We start from the raw sequence: 21,917 nt of genomic DNA on the forward strand, positions 1-21,917 counted from the left end.
ATTTCAAATCGGATGGTGTGGGCATGTCCCTCTCACTTCCCGGGATTTGCGCCAATGAACAAAGACTGTGGTTACGGCGAATTCTAGTGTTGAGTGCCCTGTATCATCAGATGTGTCGATTTTCCAGCTATGTCTCACACATAAGCCATAATAGACTTTGTAACCTTTCTTTTCAATCATTCCTCGTATATAGTAAATTTAAACTTACACAGAAAATCAAATGAAGGCTGAAACATTTGAAGGGTACGTGGAAAGAAGGGGCTAATCGACATTTTACATTTTTGTCAGGAGAAGCAATTTAAAATGATGATGCGCGCCTTGTTTCCTTCTATAGCTTTTTTTCTTGTGTAAGTTGTTCTACAAGGAGTCACTTTTTTCAAAATATTTGTAGTGCATTTAGAAGTACAAACCAGCATCAACAGGTAGTGTCCATATCGGCTTTTTCGCAAAAAATTGCAATGAGCCCCTTTTTCCGTATATCCTTCATTTTATCAGTAAAATTATAATGAACTGAAAACAAATTATTCAGACAAATAATGCGAAATTACTTCTATTTCAAAATTTAACTGCACACATTTCAAAATTTGTAATTCATCATCTTGTCGTATTTACTTTATTCATATATAATGTTACATAGTATGATACAAATGAGTAGTTTACTGTCCTTGATAAATCATATCACATTTGTTAATAGTATTTAACGTTATTATATAACCAATCAGAGATCGAATTGAATTGGTCATTGAGCATAGCAATCCTTCTTGTAGCTGAAGTTACCTCACCATCTAAATAATTTCCAAAAATATCCGGATTGTCTTCAATCATTGCGATTATCTAAAAAGGCATTGGGAAAAACATATATTAAAAATTGAACTGAAAGATGTTTTCACTACAATTATGTTAACAGTAATTGAAACTTCTGAAACTTCTGAAAGTATGCTGTGAAACTTACGTAAATTACTGAATATTCTATATGTTCATAGATTAAACTACTAGAACTACTTGCTCACAAACACATGCTTTTTTATAAACCAGAATATTGTTTCTGTTTTGTAGTCAATTGAGGGAAATACGTTTTCAGTACTTTTATTGTTACTTGGTCTATAACAAATTCATATGCATTTGTGCTGCAATATAAAATCTTATAGAACGGAGGGGCCGCGGGGTCTCAGTGGTAAAACGTTGACCTCTGGGGCATGGTGGTTCGATCCCAGTCCACGCTAATTGAGCTTTGTGGTGCACAAACTCCATGTGTGTGGGTTTTCTCAGGGTTCTCCAGTTTTTTCCCACTTTCTTCATTCCACAATTTCATTCATTTATCATAACTGTCTCCTTTAGCCCAACTGGCATAAACGTGGGACGTAAAACTTAAAAATCTCATCTTATTAAACGGATAAGTACGTTCATCCGTCTGTCAACAGGTATCACAGCAAAAACAGTAAGAAACAGTAAATGTCATTTTTATTCGGAATAGGTTCAGCCTTCTTATTGTTAGTAAAAGTTCTGTTTCTTTTTCAGACTCTCTATTTAAACTAGAGGTAGTATATATCAAACTCTTTCGATTTCAACATTGATCAACATATGACCAAAACGGCAATAGGTAACGAAAATCGATTTCCCGGAATCAATTCAGTGTCCCAAGGGTAGAAACTATTTTCACTCTTATCTCTCGAATAAAGCAACAAACCCACTTTCATTTCCAGTTTTCATATTGGTTATCATAGCGCAAAAACCGGTAATAGAGAAAAAACAGTTTTCTGATATTTATTCAATACATCAAAAGTACGTTCTACTTCCAAACTTTTTCCTCTATTGGAGCTCCTCCATGGCTAAGCGGTTAGCGTACGTGCCTTTGGCGTGGGAAGCCCGCGTTCGATTCCAAGCGGGAGCTCATGTGGTTCGAATTCCACGTTAATCAGTAGGTCTACGTCTCATATAGCTTCGCTGCTGAACGGGACGTTAAACTCAAAATCAACTCAACTCATTTTTCCTCTATTCTAACTAGAAGTGGTAGAAATACATTCAGCATTTCAAGAACAATTGTCATATCGAGCTTTATCCCTCTATTCAAACCAGAAGTAGTTGAAAATGACGATTTTAGGTTTCAAGGTTGATCATCATGAGTAGTATGGGCCATAGATGTTCATTTTACTTCGACCTTACTCACCCTCGCCCTCGCATTAGCAGTTGGCCCTCGCCCTCGCGAATGGAATTGTCCATCGCCCTCGCGCACCCTCGCCCTCGCGATAGGAGTTGTCCATTATCCTCGCTCGCCCTCGCCTTCGTGCTCAAAACTTTTCCTCGCCTTCGCGCACCCTCGCCCTCATATCATTGAGGGCGAGGGTAATTGAGGGTGAGGAGGCCTCGAGAAGGCCTCCTTCGTGAGGATCAGAGCATCAATTATTCAACCTATTTGTTGAATTATTTCCTTATCGTCAGTGGCGGATCCAGGGGGGCGATCGGGCCGATCGCTCCCCCCAGAAGAGGAAACTTTTTTATTTTATATATACAAATAAAACGCATCCCAGAGTTTGGAGCTCTTAAAAGTAGCTCTAAGTAGCAGTATTACAACCCACCACCCCCACCAGAAGTCCGTCCTGGATCCGCCCTTGCTTAACATACCTCCTAAAGAAAGGAAACTAAACATATCATCGTATAACTTACTGCAGAACACCTAAAATGGAACAACTGTTACAATGGAGATCTCGGTCGATAGTGACGTTTACATCATTTATCAACAGTATCCAATGCCTTTACTTCAAAATGTTCCTTGAACTACGATGCAAGCATAAGTATTCAGCCACACAAGGGCGACTCTCAGGAGGGTGAGGGTGAAATCAAGGTTTGATGAATGGCGGTAGAGTGACTGCCGCGGACTATCTGTCAGACTTTGACAGTCAACACGTTGGCCATCCCTGATGTATGTAGCGTAACTGAGGAATTTGAACAAATTCAAAGGGAAAGATCTAAAGAGCTTAATTTTGAAACTCCGTCAGCAAACAAATAAAATATTTCAGAATACTATTGTTGAATTATCACTCGGAAATATATACCCACCCTAACCTATATAACATGAATGACTTCATTGATTTGAATGTGAATCTAAGTTAATTGGTATTTTAAAATATAAACTGAAATGTGTCAATGTGCTTGTAAGGTTAATTTCGATGCTCAAATATTGTTAATATTCACCACTAATAGAGATACATTTGTCCTACCTTAACAATGTCAAATTTTTAATTTTTTTCAATAATTGCCATAAATATGAAACTTTGTCTATAATTGCCATAAATATGAAACTAGATACTAGCGCTTTGTACTCTTAAACAACGAAGGTGTAAGAAGAGGTTTGATTCCTTGCTCATGAATATCTTATAATTCTGTCTGGAAATTTGTATGATCAGATTAGGGGCCTATTTAATAACAAATTTGCAAAACAAATAAACAGAGAGAATAATATTAATCGAATAGTAATGAAAAATGAGGCTTGTTTTGCAAAAGTTATATTGAAACTGGGAATTAATGAACAATTTATATTTTTTAGTTCCACGCATGGTATTATATGTTATTACTCTTAGAAAGACAGTAAATACTACAAGCATATGCTGCGACATTTAGAGAAATACTTTTGCAGCTTCCCGAAACATGTTTATTGCCATTAGGTGCAGTTTTCACTTTCTTGGAATATATCAAAACTTAACAATATTTAAGGGGGCGCGGTGGCCCAGTAATTTACCTCCGGTGCTTGGGGTCCCTGGTTCGATCCCAGCTCGCGCCGTGTGGACTTTGTGGTGAACAAACGCCGTGCTTGTGGGTTTTTTCGGGGTTCTCCCGTTTCCTCCCACTTTATTCATTCCACCATTTCACTCATTTCTTATTATCATTGTCTCCTTTAGCCTAACCGGCATAACCATGGGATGTTAAACTTAAAGATTTCATTTCATTTCAACAATACTTAGAATCACTCCACACTCCAGTTATCCCAAATAATTCTAAAACCTAGAATTATGTTGAATTCACTAAATTTAATTGTATATACAAAATTGTATATGTACACCCCTGAACTCGTATATTACACTGCAAAACAATGCCGCAACTTTGACGTGGGAGACCCGGGTTCGATTCCTGGCGGGAGCTCATGTGGTTCGTATTCTACGTTAATCGGTAGGTTCACATCTCATATAGTCTCACTGCTGAAGGGATATTTAAAACAATCAAATCAAATATTCCTTACTATTAGAAAGAAGAAAAGACATTTCAGGAACTGTCGATTTTTGTGCAATTACAGAATAAGTTGTGAAGAGTGTTTCTTCCAGACATGTTTTTTTTTGGGGTACTGCCCCCCGAAGGAGACCAAAATAATACGTCTATAATATAATAATGAATAGAATAGTACCTGCAGTGCCGCCTCGGGATACTAAGTGTTCCCTCTCCCCAGAACATTGTTTCTGAAAGAAACACTGCTTATGAAGGACTTCTTTTTCTGCGAAATGTTATCTCAATTAGTTCCAAAGCGGCTGACTAACATATCGAGCCCTTGTAAGAAGAAATGAATATGAAAGTACACTCGGATAGGTTAATTTTTGAGCCATTTTTCGTGGCAATTAAAACGCAACTCCTGTAGCTTTCTTAACTGCACAGGAAGACAACTAAACTAATACGTACTCACGGAACGGCAAATATTTTATGGCACCCTTTTCATTCTATGAACCTTAATACATACAAAAACTTTATATTTTCAAATGAAACTATATAGCGACATTAATGGGTCATTTCAAAAGAGTGGGGGGGGGGTAACTGTCCCCCTTTGCCTCCCTAATCGCCGCCCATGCTAAGATGTGTGGCACATTTGTGCGAAATTAATAATAATATGATTAAACTGTTTACCCACAACAAAATCCTGTTCGTTTTGGTGAAGTGGCTTTTCCTAAGTTTAATATGTTTCATATATCCTACAGTTTTTTCAGGCCTTTTTTTAAATTTGTCCAAATTTATATTTCTCCTTTTACCACACAATAGTTCAATACTTGCACTATAATATTTACAATCAGTATATCATCCTGTAACGTATTTTATTCCTAATAAAAATCATTGAACAACACAACATACAAACCCTATCTCACTGGCTTGCACGCGAACCCTTGGTGCATGGGGTCCTGGGGACAATTCCTAGTGGGAAAACATTGAACGACAGTGGATCGAATTCTGCGTTAAACCTATAGGTTCACTTCTCATATAGCCTCGCCGACGAAAGAGGACGCAAAACGGCAATAAGTCAACAGTTGCAAATTTCGGCTGCATAAACAACTTATGTCTTGTGGAACTTATTAAATTTATTTTGTTAAAGCAGCTCTTTTAACAAAATTTCAGTATTAACGTGTCAGATATTTCTATTTAAGGATAAGAAAAAACATATTATTTATTTTGTAACTAAATGATAGCTCTACCCACATAGATTATAAAAGCAGAAACAATGAAAATCGATACAAAGTGACTGACATTATTTTAACAAATATCAATTCAGATAATAGTTTGGGCTGTCACAAAACTATGAAAAGTTAAAAATTCCGATTAATTGTAACAATTTCATCAGTGGTGGACATTGGAGGAGAATGTATGCTATTAATCAGCCCATTTCATGGGCATCCAAACTCACGAGCCCAACGCTCGCTAGCTCGGCATTCGCGCTCAACCGTTCTCGGGTTCAATAATTAAGCGCTACCCCGAGCGCCAATGAAATAAGTCAGCGCGAGTCCAACTGAGGGAAGTGAGCCCGAGCACGATTCCCAAAGGAATAAATGAGCGAGAGCCCAGTTTAAAAAAATGAGCCCGAGTCCGAGAGAGTCCAGAGCAAAATGGTCATCTATGAACCAAAGTCATTCCATCAAGTCTTTTTCCATCTGATCTACTGCATTCTGATGGTTCTCTCATTGATTGTGTTTGTTCAGATATCAGCGCTCTTGTCATTTACTGCTGAATGACGTGAGTGACTGTCTGTCTGTCTACCAACACTCTTTAAACATGACAGTGTAGTAGACACTTCTTATCTAAAACGTCTCCAGCACAGGGAGGACAACAATGAGGCACACTTACTTCTTAATGTAGCGCTATTTCTACCCGGAAACTTTCATGGGAAAAATCAAATATTATTCTTATTTGCACTATTATTTTTAATAATTATGTACGTACACACGATAAATTGTCTACTGCAATTAATTGAAAGGAAAAATACGATTAATGTATAACCTTGCTATGACACTAACTTTTCATCTAGGGGACATGGCAGATGATATTTTAAATTTTGCCTCTCTCCAAAAGAGGTCAAACAGCAAACTCCAAAACAGTTGCTTTTAAGGAAGCTTGTCCTCCTCCCTCGCGTACCCTCGTTCTCCTGAAGGAAGTTGTCTCTAGCCATCGTGCACCCTCGCTCCCGCAGTAACACTTGGCCCTCACCCTCGTTCACCCTCGCCCTCTTCGTCGAAGCTTTTCCTCGCCCTCGCGTATCCTCACCCTCGCTGCCGAAACTTGTCCTCGCCCTCGCGCACCCTCGCCCTCTTCGTCGAAGCTTTTCCTCGCCCTCGCGCACCCTCACCCTCGCCATCGAAGCTTGTCCTCGCCCTCGCGCACCCTCGCTGCCGAAACTTGTCCTCGCCCTCGCGCACCCTCACCCTCTTTGTCGAAGCTTTTCCTCGACACATACTCTTTCTCTCAAACACACACACAAGACAGCCATGTTTTGGCAACGACATTCGCCGAACTATACTATACATAACATACCATTCACATTCACTATTTGTACTACCTACTACATTCTGAGCAGCTTCGTGTGCATCTTCTCGGGTTAACCGTTATTAACCGTTCTCCGGTCAAGTTTTATCCATTATTGAACACCATATCATGTTCGAGATTTCCCACAGGAGAAATTTCAAAATCACTACCTGCTTCTAATACCTTCCTTTTGTGTACCAATTTTGGGCAGGATCTGAAAATTTCTACTAGGATAAAATAAACACATTTACAGCTGTTTACTCTCTGTATTTACTCTTGTAGTTGGAGAGAGTTCCACTTTTAAGAATTACATTTAGTACTACTTATGAAATTAATAGTAGAATTTGACAAAAAATAGCGTATCATGATTTAGTTTTAAATAAATCTTTAATAGATTTGTATTTTAAACTACAGTGATGCCAATTTAAATCTGAAACATCAGAAAGTGCTAATTTAAATCTACTTACCTCGTTCAACATTTCCTGATTATTTATTACTAGTAATATTTGTGCTAGTAGATTAGGCAGGTAACCACTGAAAATAAAATGTAAGCATTTAATTCATGATTCATACGTTTATTGTGTAATAAACTTTGTAATCTTCATGACAGAGCTTCTGCAAATTACACTCTGTAAAGAAAAAATAGCGACACTTGCGAGGATATGGTTTTCGCAACATACTTTAATCAATATGATTTTTACATGAATTCCTGACAATATTACAATGCATATTCCTAATGAGTAGTTCATTCTTAATACTTGCGTCAGAGTTCCAGGCTTTTGACATGAATTTAGTGAATTTATATACATATATAAGTAGCTATGTGTGTTTTGAGCAAAATCGTTTGTAGGAAGAGTAATACATAAAACTGAAAAAGATCAAGAACAATAGCAGAAAACAAAAAAATGGAATTTCTTTAGGGTAAGACATATTGTGTGCAAACATCGGGGAGTACGATACACCAAACTAGTGTTTTGTATGTGCACCATGGACTTCCCGCATTCCAACGAATCATCGGAGCCCTTTGGTAACAAAGCTATTGCAAAATGCAACCTCGATATCACGGAATAATACCCGGATTATCTGTTCCTTGAATTCCATTCTATTTGAGATAGTTGTTTATTGAATTTTCTACTCATATTGATCCACAAATTTTCAACTGGATTCATGTGGGGTGAGTTTGTATGCCACATGAGTCTCTAAATAGTCATATTGTTGAACCACGTAATAACGATTTTCGCTCGGTGACATGTAGCATTATCGCCCCGGAAAAGGGAATAGTCCAAATTTTCTTAAGAAAAGTCATATTTAGATGTTGTAAGAACTTTACGTAACTGAATTTGAAGATATTTTCGTGCATCAAACGATCCTTCACATATGTCCGTCGTTCTGACGGTGAACCAAGCCCATACCATCAACCAGTAACTGAATATTTGCATCTCTCAAACAAAATCCTTGTCAAGTTTCTTGCTTGTTCGTATCCACAACTTCACACCACCATCGTTTCCCACTATTCTAAACTTCTTTTCAACAAAGAAAACGATGTGCTTGCAGTTGTCATAAGTCCAAGTTGCATATCGATTCACAAAACTACATGTTGAAGTCCTCTGTGTTTTGTCAGTTTCGACTTTCTACGCGGTTTCTTCTTTGTAATATCCTCTTCATACAGTCAAGACAATACAATTGTACGAGTAACTGCAGTTCCAATATCATGTCAAACTACAGAAGCAATTTTTGGGGAAATCACTCCTTAATTCTGAGGTGCTATTGATTTCATTTAGCAATCTGCTCTGGGTGATGCTTTCTTTGTTCTTTCACACTGTTGACGAAGGGACGATTTGTCATGCTGTTTCCACTTGTGAATTACTCTTCCTGCCGTAGAATGATGAATTTTCAGAATTCCATCTACTTCTTGAGAGATTTGCCTTAGCTGCGCAAACCAAGAATTACGTCTTGTTCACATAGCAACAACTCACATTTTTTACCCATCTTATTTGTTTACAGTACACATGTAGCAACAATATCACACACAAACAACACTGCACAACAACAATTTTGCCACTTGACACTGTCTAAACAATGAGAAAGCAAAGAACAATCATAAAATGCTATTTACCTCAGCCTACACATCACAAATGCAATGCAGAATTCTCACTACAATAATTTACGAGACGCACTCAGTGCCATCTATCGAAAATACTACTGATACACAAACAATTGACAAGCGATGTAGTACACCACAGGTGTCACAGATAACACAAATGAACTATCCCACTCTTCATTTCCTTCTATTCCTCTTCTAACGGGCTGCAACTATGGTTTTCTGTGTAAGTTGAGGTGTCGCTATTTTTTCTTTACAGAGTGTATAAGTGGAATTCTCTCTATGTTTTTAAACTGATTTATCAATGGTTATTGAATGCGTTAGACAGTATAACACACATTAAGTGTATCTTTTACTTAGCTGTCCAATATTTCATTGAATATACTCTTCTACTTGTCTGCTTCACTATTAAATAAAATATCAATCAAGTCGTGCTGACCGTCAGATAATAATATCCTTGCAGGTTATATATAAAATATATAAACATACAATATTGAAATTAGAAAAAAAAAACAACAGAAATAAACACGAGTCGCTTAATTTTCAAAGAATTTTCAAGGTTCCGGATATGACAGAGAGGCCCGATTGAATACAACTACGTTTGCCTGATTTAACTTCCCTAGATTTTTATTTGTGGGAACCGTTCAGAAGCCAAAGTCACTAGTGAAATTGCACCATGAAACTGAAATGCCTTGTAAAGCAATCCTGTGGTTGCTCTGGAAGACGCCATCAGGAATTTAGAGCATCCTGCTCATAAGTGTTTGGAGACTGGCGATTTTCATTTAGAGCACTGGCGGTTTGTAACTGGATGAAAAAAATATGTGTTGTAATTGTTCCCTTTGTACTGTAATACACACAATAATATATGAGCTATTCTCTTTTGATGTGAATGCGTTCTTTTTGAACAATATCTCTATGGGTAAAACTGATACATCTGAAAAAGCAGAAATGTTTTCTCATTTAAATATATTATAATTAGTTATATACTTTAATAAGCTTTTGAAACCGTTTCGTGATAAACGTGACATCTTCAACTATAATTACATAATCTTCAAATTTCATTCATATGTCCACTACAACGTTTCCACAGGTGTACATTACAAAACTTTATGTTTTGATGCTTTTACAATAAGGACGTTTTTGAATTATTTGCAGTTTTTATTTATTTTCTAAACAAGTAGTTTAAGTAACTTCTTATATTTCTTATATTTCTACTTATATTTCTTGATAAAGTTACTACTTAATACGACTCATTGTTAAAGTTTCAAAAATGCGATTACCCCGATTGCTAAGTTTGAAAATGATTGTCAATACATGTCAAATTTCATATCAAAAAGAGCATTCCAATTTCAGTTTCTGTTTTGTTTGAATCTGTAGTGGTAAATTTTCGGAAGTGTGTTTCAACTTAGACAAATAATGCTTACAAAGAAACAGCATTTGAAGAAAACAAAATTGTAGAACCAAACATTCTAGAAGTTGCCTCATTTTTGTCCATAGAAGACTCTGCATATTATTTGTAGTATTAATCTAAAGCTAACAACACATTTTTGACACTCGCTATGCACTGCTATTACGAAACTAAACCAGTCTGTATTTTGTTTCCAGTCTAGTTTCCTGATCTCTTTAAGAGGAAATCATGTTCTTCACCAGTTTGCAAGCCACCATAAATTTTACTGTAATCTTAAGTGATAAAGACTAACCAATGGATAATGAGTGAAGATAATCCGTTTAACGAGGTGAGCTTGTCTTAAATGTTGAACATTTAAAATATGGTGTTTTTTCAAAGAAGATTTAAGGTTACAGCAAACATCTTGAAGTGATGAAGCAACTAGCTTATGGATATTCACAAGCTATTAACTGTTAGCAGAAAATTCATTTTCAGTGGCGAAATTTTGGTTTTATCTTCTTACACGTTTTGACTAGCAGTCAGCAGCATCACCATTGGTGTATCTGGGACTGTATTTCCACTTTTAATCCCCATACTACTGCCAAAGATATTCAATTTTTGGATTCTTCGTGTTCTGACCTTTTTGTTTCATCTTTTAGCAGTCGAATATATAAGACTAGGGTGGTGGTGTCGGATTTGCTCACAAAATAGGTATTTTTAGGTTATCAGAGTGGTTGCTTTGAGAGAAAATGAAGTTGTATAGTATCGAAATGGAACTCAAATCGAGTCTAAAGTCGCTTTCTTTGCAAGAAACATAAGAAATAAAAGAAATCAGAACTAATTTTATGCTTAAGAAAACTGTAATTTTACCATATAATATTAAAAATGTCTTAAAATATAATTTGATGGGTGTAGAGCTGAATCTTCTTGACGGGTATATCTGACAAGGAACAACTTCTACAAGTCTGTTTCTTAACTAGCTACTAAACTAAGGTAAATCATTAATATTCTTGGCGAACTATGCTACGAATTACAAATTTAAGAACAAAATACCTCTCAGCGACGCTCTCAAAATTGTCTCTAATGTAGTTAAAAGTAGTTGTTAATCCCACTTCTGTCTGTACTAAATCTGAAACAACATAATCTCCCAAAATAGGTGCATTTGATAGTGTCAAGTCCAGCAGTCTGCAACAAAAAATATTATTATCAGAATCTCTTTGTCATGAAAACTGTGAATGTTTAGTTTGATAATGTACTAGTTACAGTCATTGGAACGCATGTTTAATTTAATATCGTAGAAGGGAAAACGCGTTGAATGTTTAAAGCACTAGTTTCTCGGATACAGTTAATGGATAAATATAATAAACCTGGAACTAAGTAAGTCACACAGTATCTTCAACTAACTTATGCTTGTTTTCAGCGAAATATTTACACTACATTTCTTTTTCTGTGAGTATGGTTCTGGTCTTGATCTTCGTGAAGTCTACTTGTTTCGAATTTTGAAATATGAGTGGTGATTCGAATATCCTCTTTACAAATAATCTTATTACTCAAAAGTACATTAATTACGTTTATGTAATCAATCTTATGACTATGCCGTGTCTCTACGTTGTGATGACTATGATTGTTAAACCTACGTTTAACTTTAAATCCTATGATTTTGAAGACCCGATTAATAAATCCATTGATAGTGTTTAAGACATACTATGCCGTGTCTAGAGGAAAGTATACTATGAAAAACATACCATAATCATATAGAAATGTCTTAATAATTAGAAAAGGAATATAATTACTGCACTAATTTAAGAGCAAAGCGATAAATGAATAACGTAATACGAGATACAATATATACTTAGCTTTAATCAAAATATAGGAGTATAAGAGGCAAAATTGTATGATGCAAGTCGCTTGCACGTTAAATACCCACAGGATTTATAAAATTCTAATTGAGAAATCTTAGCGTGGGAGAACTTAAAAGAGAGCTGGTAGCAACACGAGGCTAAATTATGCATAGGTAAATAACTAAATCATAAAATTGGTTGGTAATATACACGACAATTACATGTATTTAATTTTGCTGCCACAAAATGCAAGTTACTAAACGTGTGAAGCAAATCCATTTCTGTTTCACTCATCACTTTGCACCATTGGCGTACGCAGGATTTTATCCAAAGAAAACTCGAGTTTGTAGTATATAGTATTTTCTTAACTGAATTTTTATCATAATATGCTAAACTCTTTCAGCTAGCTAAGAAACAATGCCATCTGACCAAAAAATATATTGCATATATTTGGACAATTTATTAAAGACAGTCTGGTAATTTACCTTTTAATAAAAGGTGATAAATGTCACAACAAATGCTTTCGTACAAGTAGTAAATTTATAGAAAGAAAGTCAACAAAGCACAAATAGTTATAATCATATTTAAGGATTATATGGTCTTACTTTAGTTCTGAAGTTAGACAAGATTTATTTATACTCATGTATTTAAACAATGGACTGCAAAGCCTTTCATTTCCTCTCTTAATCTCTTTTATACTTACAATAGCAACCAAGAACATTGCTGATATTTCCATAACGAATAGTTCTAACGTTGTTGTAGGCATGCATACAGTACTACACATAAAATTGAAATTATGAAGAAAATATTCTTAAATTTTATCTAGACTTTTCGCAACGAGTTGCAATAATGTATTAAGTTACTAGAACCAACAAAATGATTGATAATTTGATTGTCACTAATATCTATGTCTGTATGAATAAACAGCACAGCTCTTCCATTTAATCTATTTTACATTGTGTTCCTCAAATACGTTTTAATTAATTTCAGCCTTGAACATCTTCCACAAGCTAAAGAACAACGAACATTTTAAGTAGTGTTTTTGATACCTGGGACAATGCTTTCATTTCATTCGTCTAGTGCCGGAAGAACATTTATGTATTTCTTGAGAGGCACTCTACTCTTTTTTCCTTAAGTAAAGTTCTCCTCAAAATACTTAATCGTAAGAACAAATCTAGTCGTTCTGTAGCATTCGAATGTAGGTCGAATACTATCAAATGACACGTCACGTTTGGTTAGAATCAGATATTAGCGTTGTGATACTTTACTCTGACGCTCTGAAAATACTTTCTCTCAACAATAAATCATGTAATTTAAGCACGGAATAAAAAGTGCTATTCGGAAGTTTGTTTCCGGGACAGTACCAAATAGATTCCCTGACCAACTGTTTTTCGTAATATTACTTTGACATACACTTGAAAATGTTGATTTTCTGAAAATTACTGAAACCTCTGAAATCCTTTCAGACTTTCCTTGCGTACACCATTACTCTGCACAAACACTTAGTCATCAAGTTTGTTTTTCTTAACACATCTAACCGTGCATAAAATTCTTTAGAATAATTTAAGAAACCAAATATTTAGTAAGGCATTTAAATATTTACTAGCATTAAGAAGTTTTAAGGATATTAAAACTTTTTAATTTACCATTGAGAAAACAGGAGAAATGTTTTGTCATGGAACTTATTGATGAATGTCAATGGAATGGTTAAACCAGGTAAACAAGTTAATAGCCTATGAAATATACTGTAAAAAATAAATAGTATTCATACACCTTTGAAATAGATTTCGTGGAGAAAATGGATGAAAAAAGTGTTCAGTGCTTACACAATAAACGCTAATTCGCGAAAAAGCGTTCCAGTAGAATATATTTAAAGTACTTATCACTGTTGACCATTTTAAAAACATAATTATATTTTTGAGTACATAATTTGACATGTTTTGAATATAGGAAACCAGAGCTATGATTATTGATGATGTGGATTGTTAAAGTGAGCGAACCTTCAATCCCTTCTTTCTAATTTCAACCCCAAATTCTACGAGTACCGGTAAGTCTCTAAGTCAAGCAAAACAAATATTGTATTTTACAAAAATCGGAGTATTCGTACGAAATTCTCAAGGAAATGTTTCATTTATAAAAGGATAGGGGATTTAATCTCTCTTCATTCATTCAGTAAAGATGAGGAAGTCTCAGAAAAAATTATGCCATATTCTACTCAAATCAAGTGATTTTATTTTACGGAAGCTATTTTGCAACAGATATCCTTAATTGTGTGTATGAGTATTGAGGGAAGGGGGCGCTCGTTTTTTGACTGACTTCAAGCATTACGGATCGTTTGAGAGACTCAGTAAACATACGCATTAGATTGTAACAAAATGGATTAACTATTACTCAGGAAATCGTTGAATATATATATATATATATATATATATATATATATATATATATATTGAAACCAACTAGCCACTACATAAACTATCATCCACTGATCAATATGTGGGAATTCGTATGGACTAACGCTATATTCTTTCAGTACAAACCACATTATATCTACATTTCACGGCTTCATATTATTTTTATATGCAAAAAAAATTTAATATCATTGACTGTACTCTTAACTAAATGCAATTATATTTTGAAAATTACAACAATGCGATCGCTCATAGAATGTAACGAAGAGAGAGAATTTGGAACTGCAGTCTGACGACAGAATAGTGCTATATAGGCAAACTTCGGTTTAAGGATAAAAGTGAAGTTTAATTTTATTAATCATTTAATTATGAAACTACCTACTGTTTAGTACCTTTCAATATAGTTACCTTACAATGTCCTTTATCAATTGGAATATTCGTATTGAGGAAAACTGCTATATATACATCAATAATTACAAAAGAAGGGCAATTTTTGACTTGACTAGATTCTTAAGTTTCGGAGGAACAAAACGCTAGCGACGTGTTATATATATAATACCGTGTGGGAAGGTGGGAGCTAGGAGAAATGTTCATTCTTCCGTTGCCGATTGATTTTGAAACAAACAGTAAAAACAATTATGAACCTCCAAAAAAATTGCTCTACAGTGCATTAAAATCTATTTGTTTACCATAATTATTTCGGAACACATTTTTAATCGAAAAAGAGATATTCACCCTACATCAGGGGGAAGGGTTAATTCACCACTCATTCCTGATATCTTTTAATCCTAAGCAGAAAAGACTGTGAGGAAAGTGTCAAAGAAAATGTTCACATATTCTAACAAAACACAATAGTTTTTACGAGCGTTATAGTGAAACTTAAAAAAGCCCATGAGGATATGCTTGTGCGTAATCTTATGTACAGCGGGGGACACTTCTAAATGGTACACCTTAGCCGTAAATCTCCATATGGCTGTACCATTTAGAAGTATCCCCCGCTGTACATTGAAAGAGGATATTTCTGGAACCACAAGAAAAATATTCGGATTAATGCTTCAAAATCAACAGCCTTTCTAATATAAAATTTCCATGGAACATATTTATTAAACTTTGTGAAGGGGAGGGGAGATGTCGATTCATTTCTTCAAATGCAAATGTTCAGACGTGGAATATCGGTGTGAATTTACTCCCTTTGACTCTTTTCTTATTCGTGGATTACAATCTCAAACAACAAGTTAATGTTTGCATGTTGAAGAAAGGAAGTTACCAAGAGCGTTAATATCGGGAAGGTTTTACGAAAGTTATCATGAAACAGACAGACAGACATACAAGTTGCTCCAACGCTTGCTTCTATAGCTTTACTTTCATCTAAGATCATGGGCGGCGATTAGGGGGGGGGCAAAGGGGGGCAGTTGCCCCCCCACTTTTTTGAAGTAAACTATTAAGGCATATAGTTTTATTCGGAAATGTAAAGTTTTGTATGTATTACTGGTTCATAGCAAAAATGGTGCCATATAATATTTGCCGTTGCGTGAGTACGTATTGGTTGTCTTCCCGTGGAGTTAAGAAAGCTACAGGAATTTGGTTTTAATTGCCACCGAAAATAACTCTAAAATTAACCTATTGGAGCACAACAATTCCAGCATACTTTCACTTCTTCTTACAAGGGCTCGATATGTTAGTCAGCCGGTTTGAAACTAATTGAGAGAACATTTTGCAAAAAAAGAAATTTTTCACAAGTTATTATTTAATTGCACAGAAATTGACAGTTCCTAAAATGCCTTTTCTTCAATTAGTAAGGAATATTGATTAAAAAGACAGTAATATGAAACAACTTGTACCTTTTCTATTATTTTGCAGTGTAATATAATAGTGAAGTGGTGTGTTTAGGGGTGTACGAGTGTATATACAATTAAATTTAGTGAATTCAACATAATTCTAGGTTTTAGGGTAATTTTGTGTAACTGGAGTGTGGAGTGATTCTAAGTATTGTGTTTTAATGTGATAAAAAAAATAAAATAAAAAATAATAAAAAAGTGAAAACTGCAACTAATGGCAACGAACATGTTTCAAAAAGCTGCAAAAGTTTTTTTTTTTAAATGTAGCATATGCTTGAGTATTCGCTGTCTTTCATTTTCTAAGAATAATAACATACATTTAATAGCATGTGTGGAATTAAAAATTAAGTTGTTCATTAATCACAGTTTTAATGTAACCTACGAAACAAGTTTCATTATTCATTACTATGATTAATATTGTCCTTTCTGTTTATTTGTTTTGCAAATTTGTTATTAAATAATCTGATCAAAGAATTTTCTAGGCAGAATTTTAAGATATTAATGAGCAAGGAATCAAATTTCTTCTTACACTTTGTTGTTTAAGACTGCAAAGAGCTAGTACCTACACCTGTTGCTCTTGTCAATTTACTTAATAAAATATGAAATTCGATATACGGTATTTTAACTGAAAAAGATAGTATCCTATTAGTTATACAACCTTTCGTCAAACAAAGTATTAGAAACAACCAGGAAAAATAACATTGATATACAAATATTCAGATCATGTCCAGCCCCCCACTTTTAACGTCCAATCGCCGCCACTGTCTAAGATCATATAAAGATGTTACAGATGTTAATGCACATTGTAGAGACGTTTAACCATGCAAGACTGTTCTCAAGCTCAATCGACCTCGAACAGGGCGCCATTTGAGGAGGATAGAACGCAAGGGTAATTCCCCTGAGTTTGAGAATGAATGTTATATATTTTTAAAGCCTTGGAGAGTGACTTATCAAATATGTAAGGCTTTTCATTCGAAGACCGTCTATAAGTACATGACATAAAATATTTTGCTATTTTATTACTTCTTTAATCAACAGTGCTTAATTCTGACTGTCTTATTTTTCATAGAAGACATACAAGAACGAGAAATTAAAATAAAAACATACTAAAATACGTACTAATAAGATTTAAAATACCTAAAATTACTAAATTACGTATTTCCACTGGCATTAACATTAGCAATGAAAGGGTGTAATAAGTGTATTATGTATTTATCTGTGACTACACTGTCTTTTACAATTCGCAGTAGCTCAGGATTAAATTGCGCACCTCGCGTAATTGAGAAGTTGGTCCTACTCAAAACGGAAACTTTGAAGCATGTTTGGCCAGGTGCCGAAAAATGTCTAAAAAGGGTGAATAAGTGTCATGCGGGGTTGTTCAAAGAGTGTCGCTAATGTGTAAAGTGCTTTAACTATGTTTTAAGTCGTCTCTGTCCGTATATGTATTGGACATGCATATTTGAATATAGTATGAATATTTTGTAACATGCAGAACAATTACAAAAATAAGTAAATAAATAAATAAATAAATAAATAAATAAATAAATAAATAATAAATAATAAATAAATAAATAAATAAATAAATAAATAAATAAATAAATAAATAAATAAATAAAAGTTTCTAAAAAGTATCCAATCACGTTCAAACCCAGATTTATTTTTTCCATTGTAGGAAATGCGCTTAAAATATGCTTTGTAAAGCGTTAGAATGCGATATCTGAACTTTATAGTCTTAATCGTGCAAACCTGTTTAGAATAGAAACATCTTGGGTATATCCTAAAGCTTGTAAAAGGGAGGCTTCGTCTGGTGAATGATATTTTAGATTTCCAATACGTTCAAGTATAAAGTTCCATTCTTCTTGTCCCCCTTCTCTAACTGCAGTACTGAATACTGTTGCTCTCAAATTTGGAGATATGCTGAAAAAGAAATATGAAATAAAATGGTTTGAAGTATGTGGGACTTCTTCTTCCACGTCTGAGTGTCTGAATGGCAAACACCAATATTAACTAATATTATTTAGGTAACCAAGTAATTTAGTGGATAGCAAAATTGTATACTGTATTCTGCAATTCTAACTTTTCCTCTAACATTAGCTTAATTCAATATCTTCAGCAAATTAGAAACTTTGAAAATTTTAAAATAATCAAATTAATAAAACTTCGTCACTATTACAATAGTTACTAATATATTACGAGGTAGTTTAGAAAGTAATTTTCCCTAGAGCAATAAACATAAAAAAGATATAGTGAGTTTGAAAAATACTTATTGCCACAGACACAGCGCAGGTGACACTACTTTTCAATATATTCAACACCTGAATTCAGACATATCGTGTCATACTGTGGAATGAACTTTTGTGTTCTTATGTCGTAACAGTCAATAACATTATCTGGAATTGGAATCAGTGTATGACAGCGGTATGGAATTGTTCATCACTATAAAAATACTTACCGGATAGGAGATTTTTGAAGCGCAAAAAGACATGAAAATCGCCCGGAGTAAGATTTGAGCTATGATAATGGTCACAAGGCTACGTCTAATGGGACAACTGATCATTTGGAGTCGTTCCTCTAGAACGTGTTTGATCACCAGCTCTATAGCTTGGATCTTGCTCCGAACGATTTTCATGTTTTCTTACACCTCAAGAAATTTCTTCCCGGTAAGCATTTTGATAGTGTAGACGGTTGTCAAGCAATGGCTCCACTTCCAGGAGGGTGACATCATTGATCCCTCGGAATGACAAATGTCTGAATTCCGAGTTAGAGTACGTTGAAAAGTAGTGTATCTTGTGATGTATCTGTGGCAATAAATGTATGAAGATTATTGTGTCTTATTGTCGTTGATATAGGTATAGAAAAACTTACTCTCTGAGCGTACCTCGTAAGAATGATACAGATTACTCAAAAATACAAGTAGAAATCTAATTTTCTCTTTATATTATGTTTGTTGTTTTTAATGAGTATTTTTTAGATATATGAAAATTTAATATTAATTTTATGGAAAGTAATAGTTTCATGAAAATTAAATTATGACTTATTACATGAAAGTTTATTTAACAAATTGAAATACATTTTTAACCTTAGATTTATATTGTAAGGATCCCCACGTTGCCGTACCAGGCAATAACCACGTGTGAACTACATGTGTTGATAATAAACACAAACAAACAGACGACGTTCCCGAAGAGGAGTCGATCACCATCGCCATCAGTCGGAAGGACGAGTACCCACGATGGAAGCCGACAAGACAGAATAAAAAGGACCTGCACACCTCGACCAACATCAATCTTCACGGATTGGTCACAACACCTAAAACCCCTCTCACGACGCTTGGTCACCGAGAGGTACCTATCCTTATACCCACGACGCTTGGTCACCGGGTTCCTTTCCTCTTTCTCACGACGCACGGTCACCGAGAGAGAGATACCTAATCTACACCCCTCTCACGACGCTTGGTCACCGAGAGTACCTCACCTCAAAGCCCACGACGCTTGGTCACCGGGCTCCCATCTAATCTTACCTGATATTAGTGGAATTTCTTATTATTTGTGTACATAAAACTTTTGTAATAAAAGGGTGAAGGGAAAAGTCCAAATCCCGTGTACATTTCATTTGCTCTACCCGAGAAATCTTTACATGGTAGATGCGTCGGCGTCTATTTGCAGACACTAAAAGGACTTTCCTAAGGGGCGCTCTTTTTATTAACGAAAACACGGACTTAGAAACTTTTTTACAATACAGTGTAATTGTTACTAAAAGCAGGATCAGATAAAAGATAGTATCCGTATTCTCATAAATACTCTCATTACTCTTAACGGTAGATTGATTCGTTACAGGCTGGCAGGTATTTATGCCGACAACTAGATCTGGGAAAAATACATATAAAGAAGGCGATAACAATATGGCAGAATCAGGCTCCCGCATACCTCTTAATATTCCTCACTTAACTAGATATTCTGGTCACAGTACTGACGATCCCGATCGATTTTTCATGCTGTTTGATCATTTGGCTTTACTTCAGGCTTGGACCCCCGAAAAGAAGAAAGAAATTCTTCCTATGTATCTACAGGACGTAGCTCTTGACTTTGTCTTACAATTGCAAAATCTGAATCAATACGACACACTAAATTACGAACAACTGAAAACCAAATTAATTTCTCTGTCCCGCCCAAATATACCAGCGTATAAGGCGGAATTAGAAATTTTTCAAATTCAACAGAACGAAAACGAATCAGTCGATTTATATTTCTTAAGGAAATTGAGGGCTATTAGACAGCTGATGCCAGAGGCTTCAGAGGAACAGAAAATTCATTTTCTTTCGTTAGGACTACAACGAAATTTGCTGCAAAAGATAGCGTTGGAATCCTTTCCAACAATCCTGCGGCTGCAGGAACGACTCCACGAACTGGAAAAAGCTCAAGATCTCATGCAAAAGAGGAATTATGTAGAATTGTCACAGGCAATTCATTCTTTGATCGGCCAACCTAACCACCCCTCACCACTCCCTTTGTACGACCATTATAGCCAAACAAATTCTAATTCATACATGCCAACCTATGCACAACAACCAACTTCTACTGTGCATCACACCCAACCTGCTCCTAGTTATACGCAATCGATACCTTCTGCACCTCCATCGCAGAATATCTTCCCTCCTCAGTCAACTTCCTCTGCACCTGAAGTTTCGAATCCGCACCCCCACCAAAGTCAAAACCCGCCCTCACAACCTCCTCACACGGACCTTACCAAATTAGCAAATCAAATGCCGAGTTATCGTTAATGGTAGCACAGAACGCTATGAAGTCTAATTATAGGCGTAACAACAGAGGAAAAATTCATATAGGAAACGGACAAAAAGCGGATGCGAAGAATAGCAATAAAGGAAACAACGGTGGTAGAAAAAGGAATAATTTTGTAAAGGGCGACAAAATATCAGTCTGCTCAATTTGTTACAAGAAGAACCACGGAGCATCTACCTGTTGGAATAATCCAAAAAATTCCAACCAGGGAAACGCCTAGATGGGCTCGCAGGCCAAAGTCAAGCCTCGCGGGCCATTTCCGAAAAGTCGGCGCGGGCCACACAGATACCACCACAATTTAAGTGTGATGGCAATCAAGAAGAGCAGGCAACAGCGGAAACTCTTAAGGACACGGACGCCAATTTTTTCACCCAGACGACCAATAATGAACATCGTGAACATGTTAGATTGGGAATAGAAAATAATAAACTGTTACTCAATATTCATGTGAATACAAACAGTCTACCAGCTATAATAGACACTGGTTCTAGTCTTAGTCTATGGTCAAAACGGGACGTACCCCCAAAATGTACACTAATACCATTTCAAACTCGTATCAAGGGCATTGCCAACAAAGTTCTAACTTTAAAAGAAATAGCTTTAATTAAATTTAAAATTGGCAACACCACTTTTTCACATTACTTCCGCATCATAGATGCTGACTTCAATCCAATTTTTGGAAATGATATTCTCACAAGGCTTTTCTCTCAAATAGACTTGGAGAATAAATCTATATCATTATACAGAAAACCTAGGAAACCTACGTTTCCAA

General features: G+C 35.4%; 1 protein-coding gene across 1 annotated transcript in view; it reads right to left on the minus strand.

Annotated features, from left to right (window-relative positions):
• Positions 1-562: 562 nt before the first annotated feature.
• The window catches only part of LOC145678644 (membrane alanyl aminopeptidase-like), an 88,843-nt gene continuing 67,488 nt past the window's right edge, over positions 563-21,917 (minus strand). Inside the window, exons 12-15 of the mRNA XM_081749010.1 lie at positions 18,093-18,263; positions 11,310-11,441; positions 7,236-7,302; positions 563-834 (exon numbers count right to left, since the gene is read on the minus strand). Of these exons, the coding sequence (XP_081605136.1) occupies positions 688-834; positions 7,236-7,302; positions 11,310-11,441; positions 18,093-18,263 (517 nt within the window). The 3' untranslated portion in view covers positions 563-687. The remainder of the gene's footprint in view (positions 835-7,235; positions 7,303-11,309; positions 11,442-18,092; positions 18,264-21,917) is intronic.

The sequence above is a fragment of the Thermobia domestica genome, chromosome 2 (assembly GCF_964235325.1).
Source record: "Thermobia domestica chromosome 2, izTheDome1.hap1.1, whole genome shotgun sequence".
NCBI lineage: Eukaryota > Metazoa > Arthropoda > Insecta > Zygentoma > Lepismatidae > Thermobia > Thermobia domestica.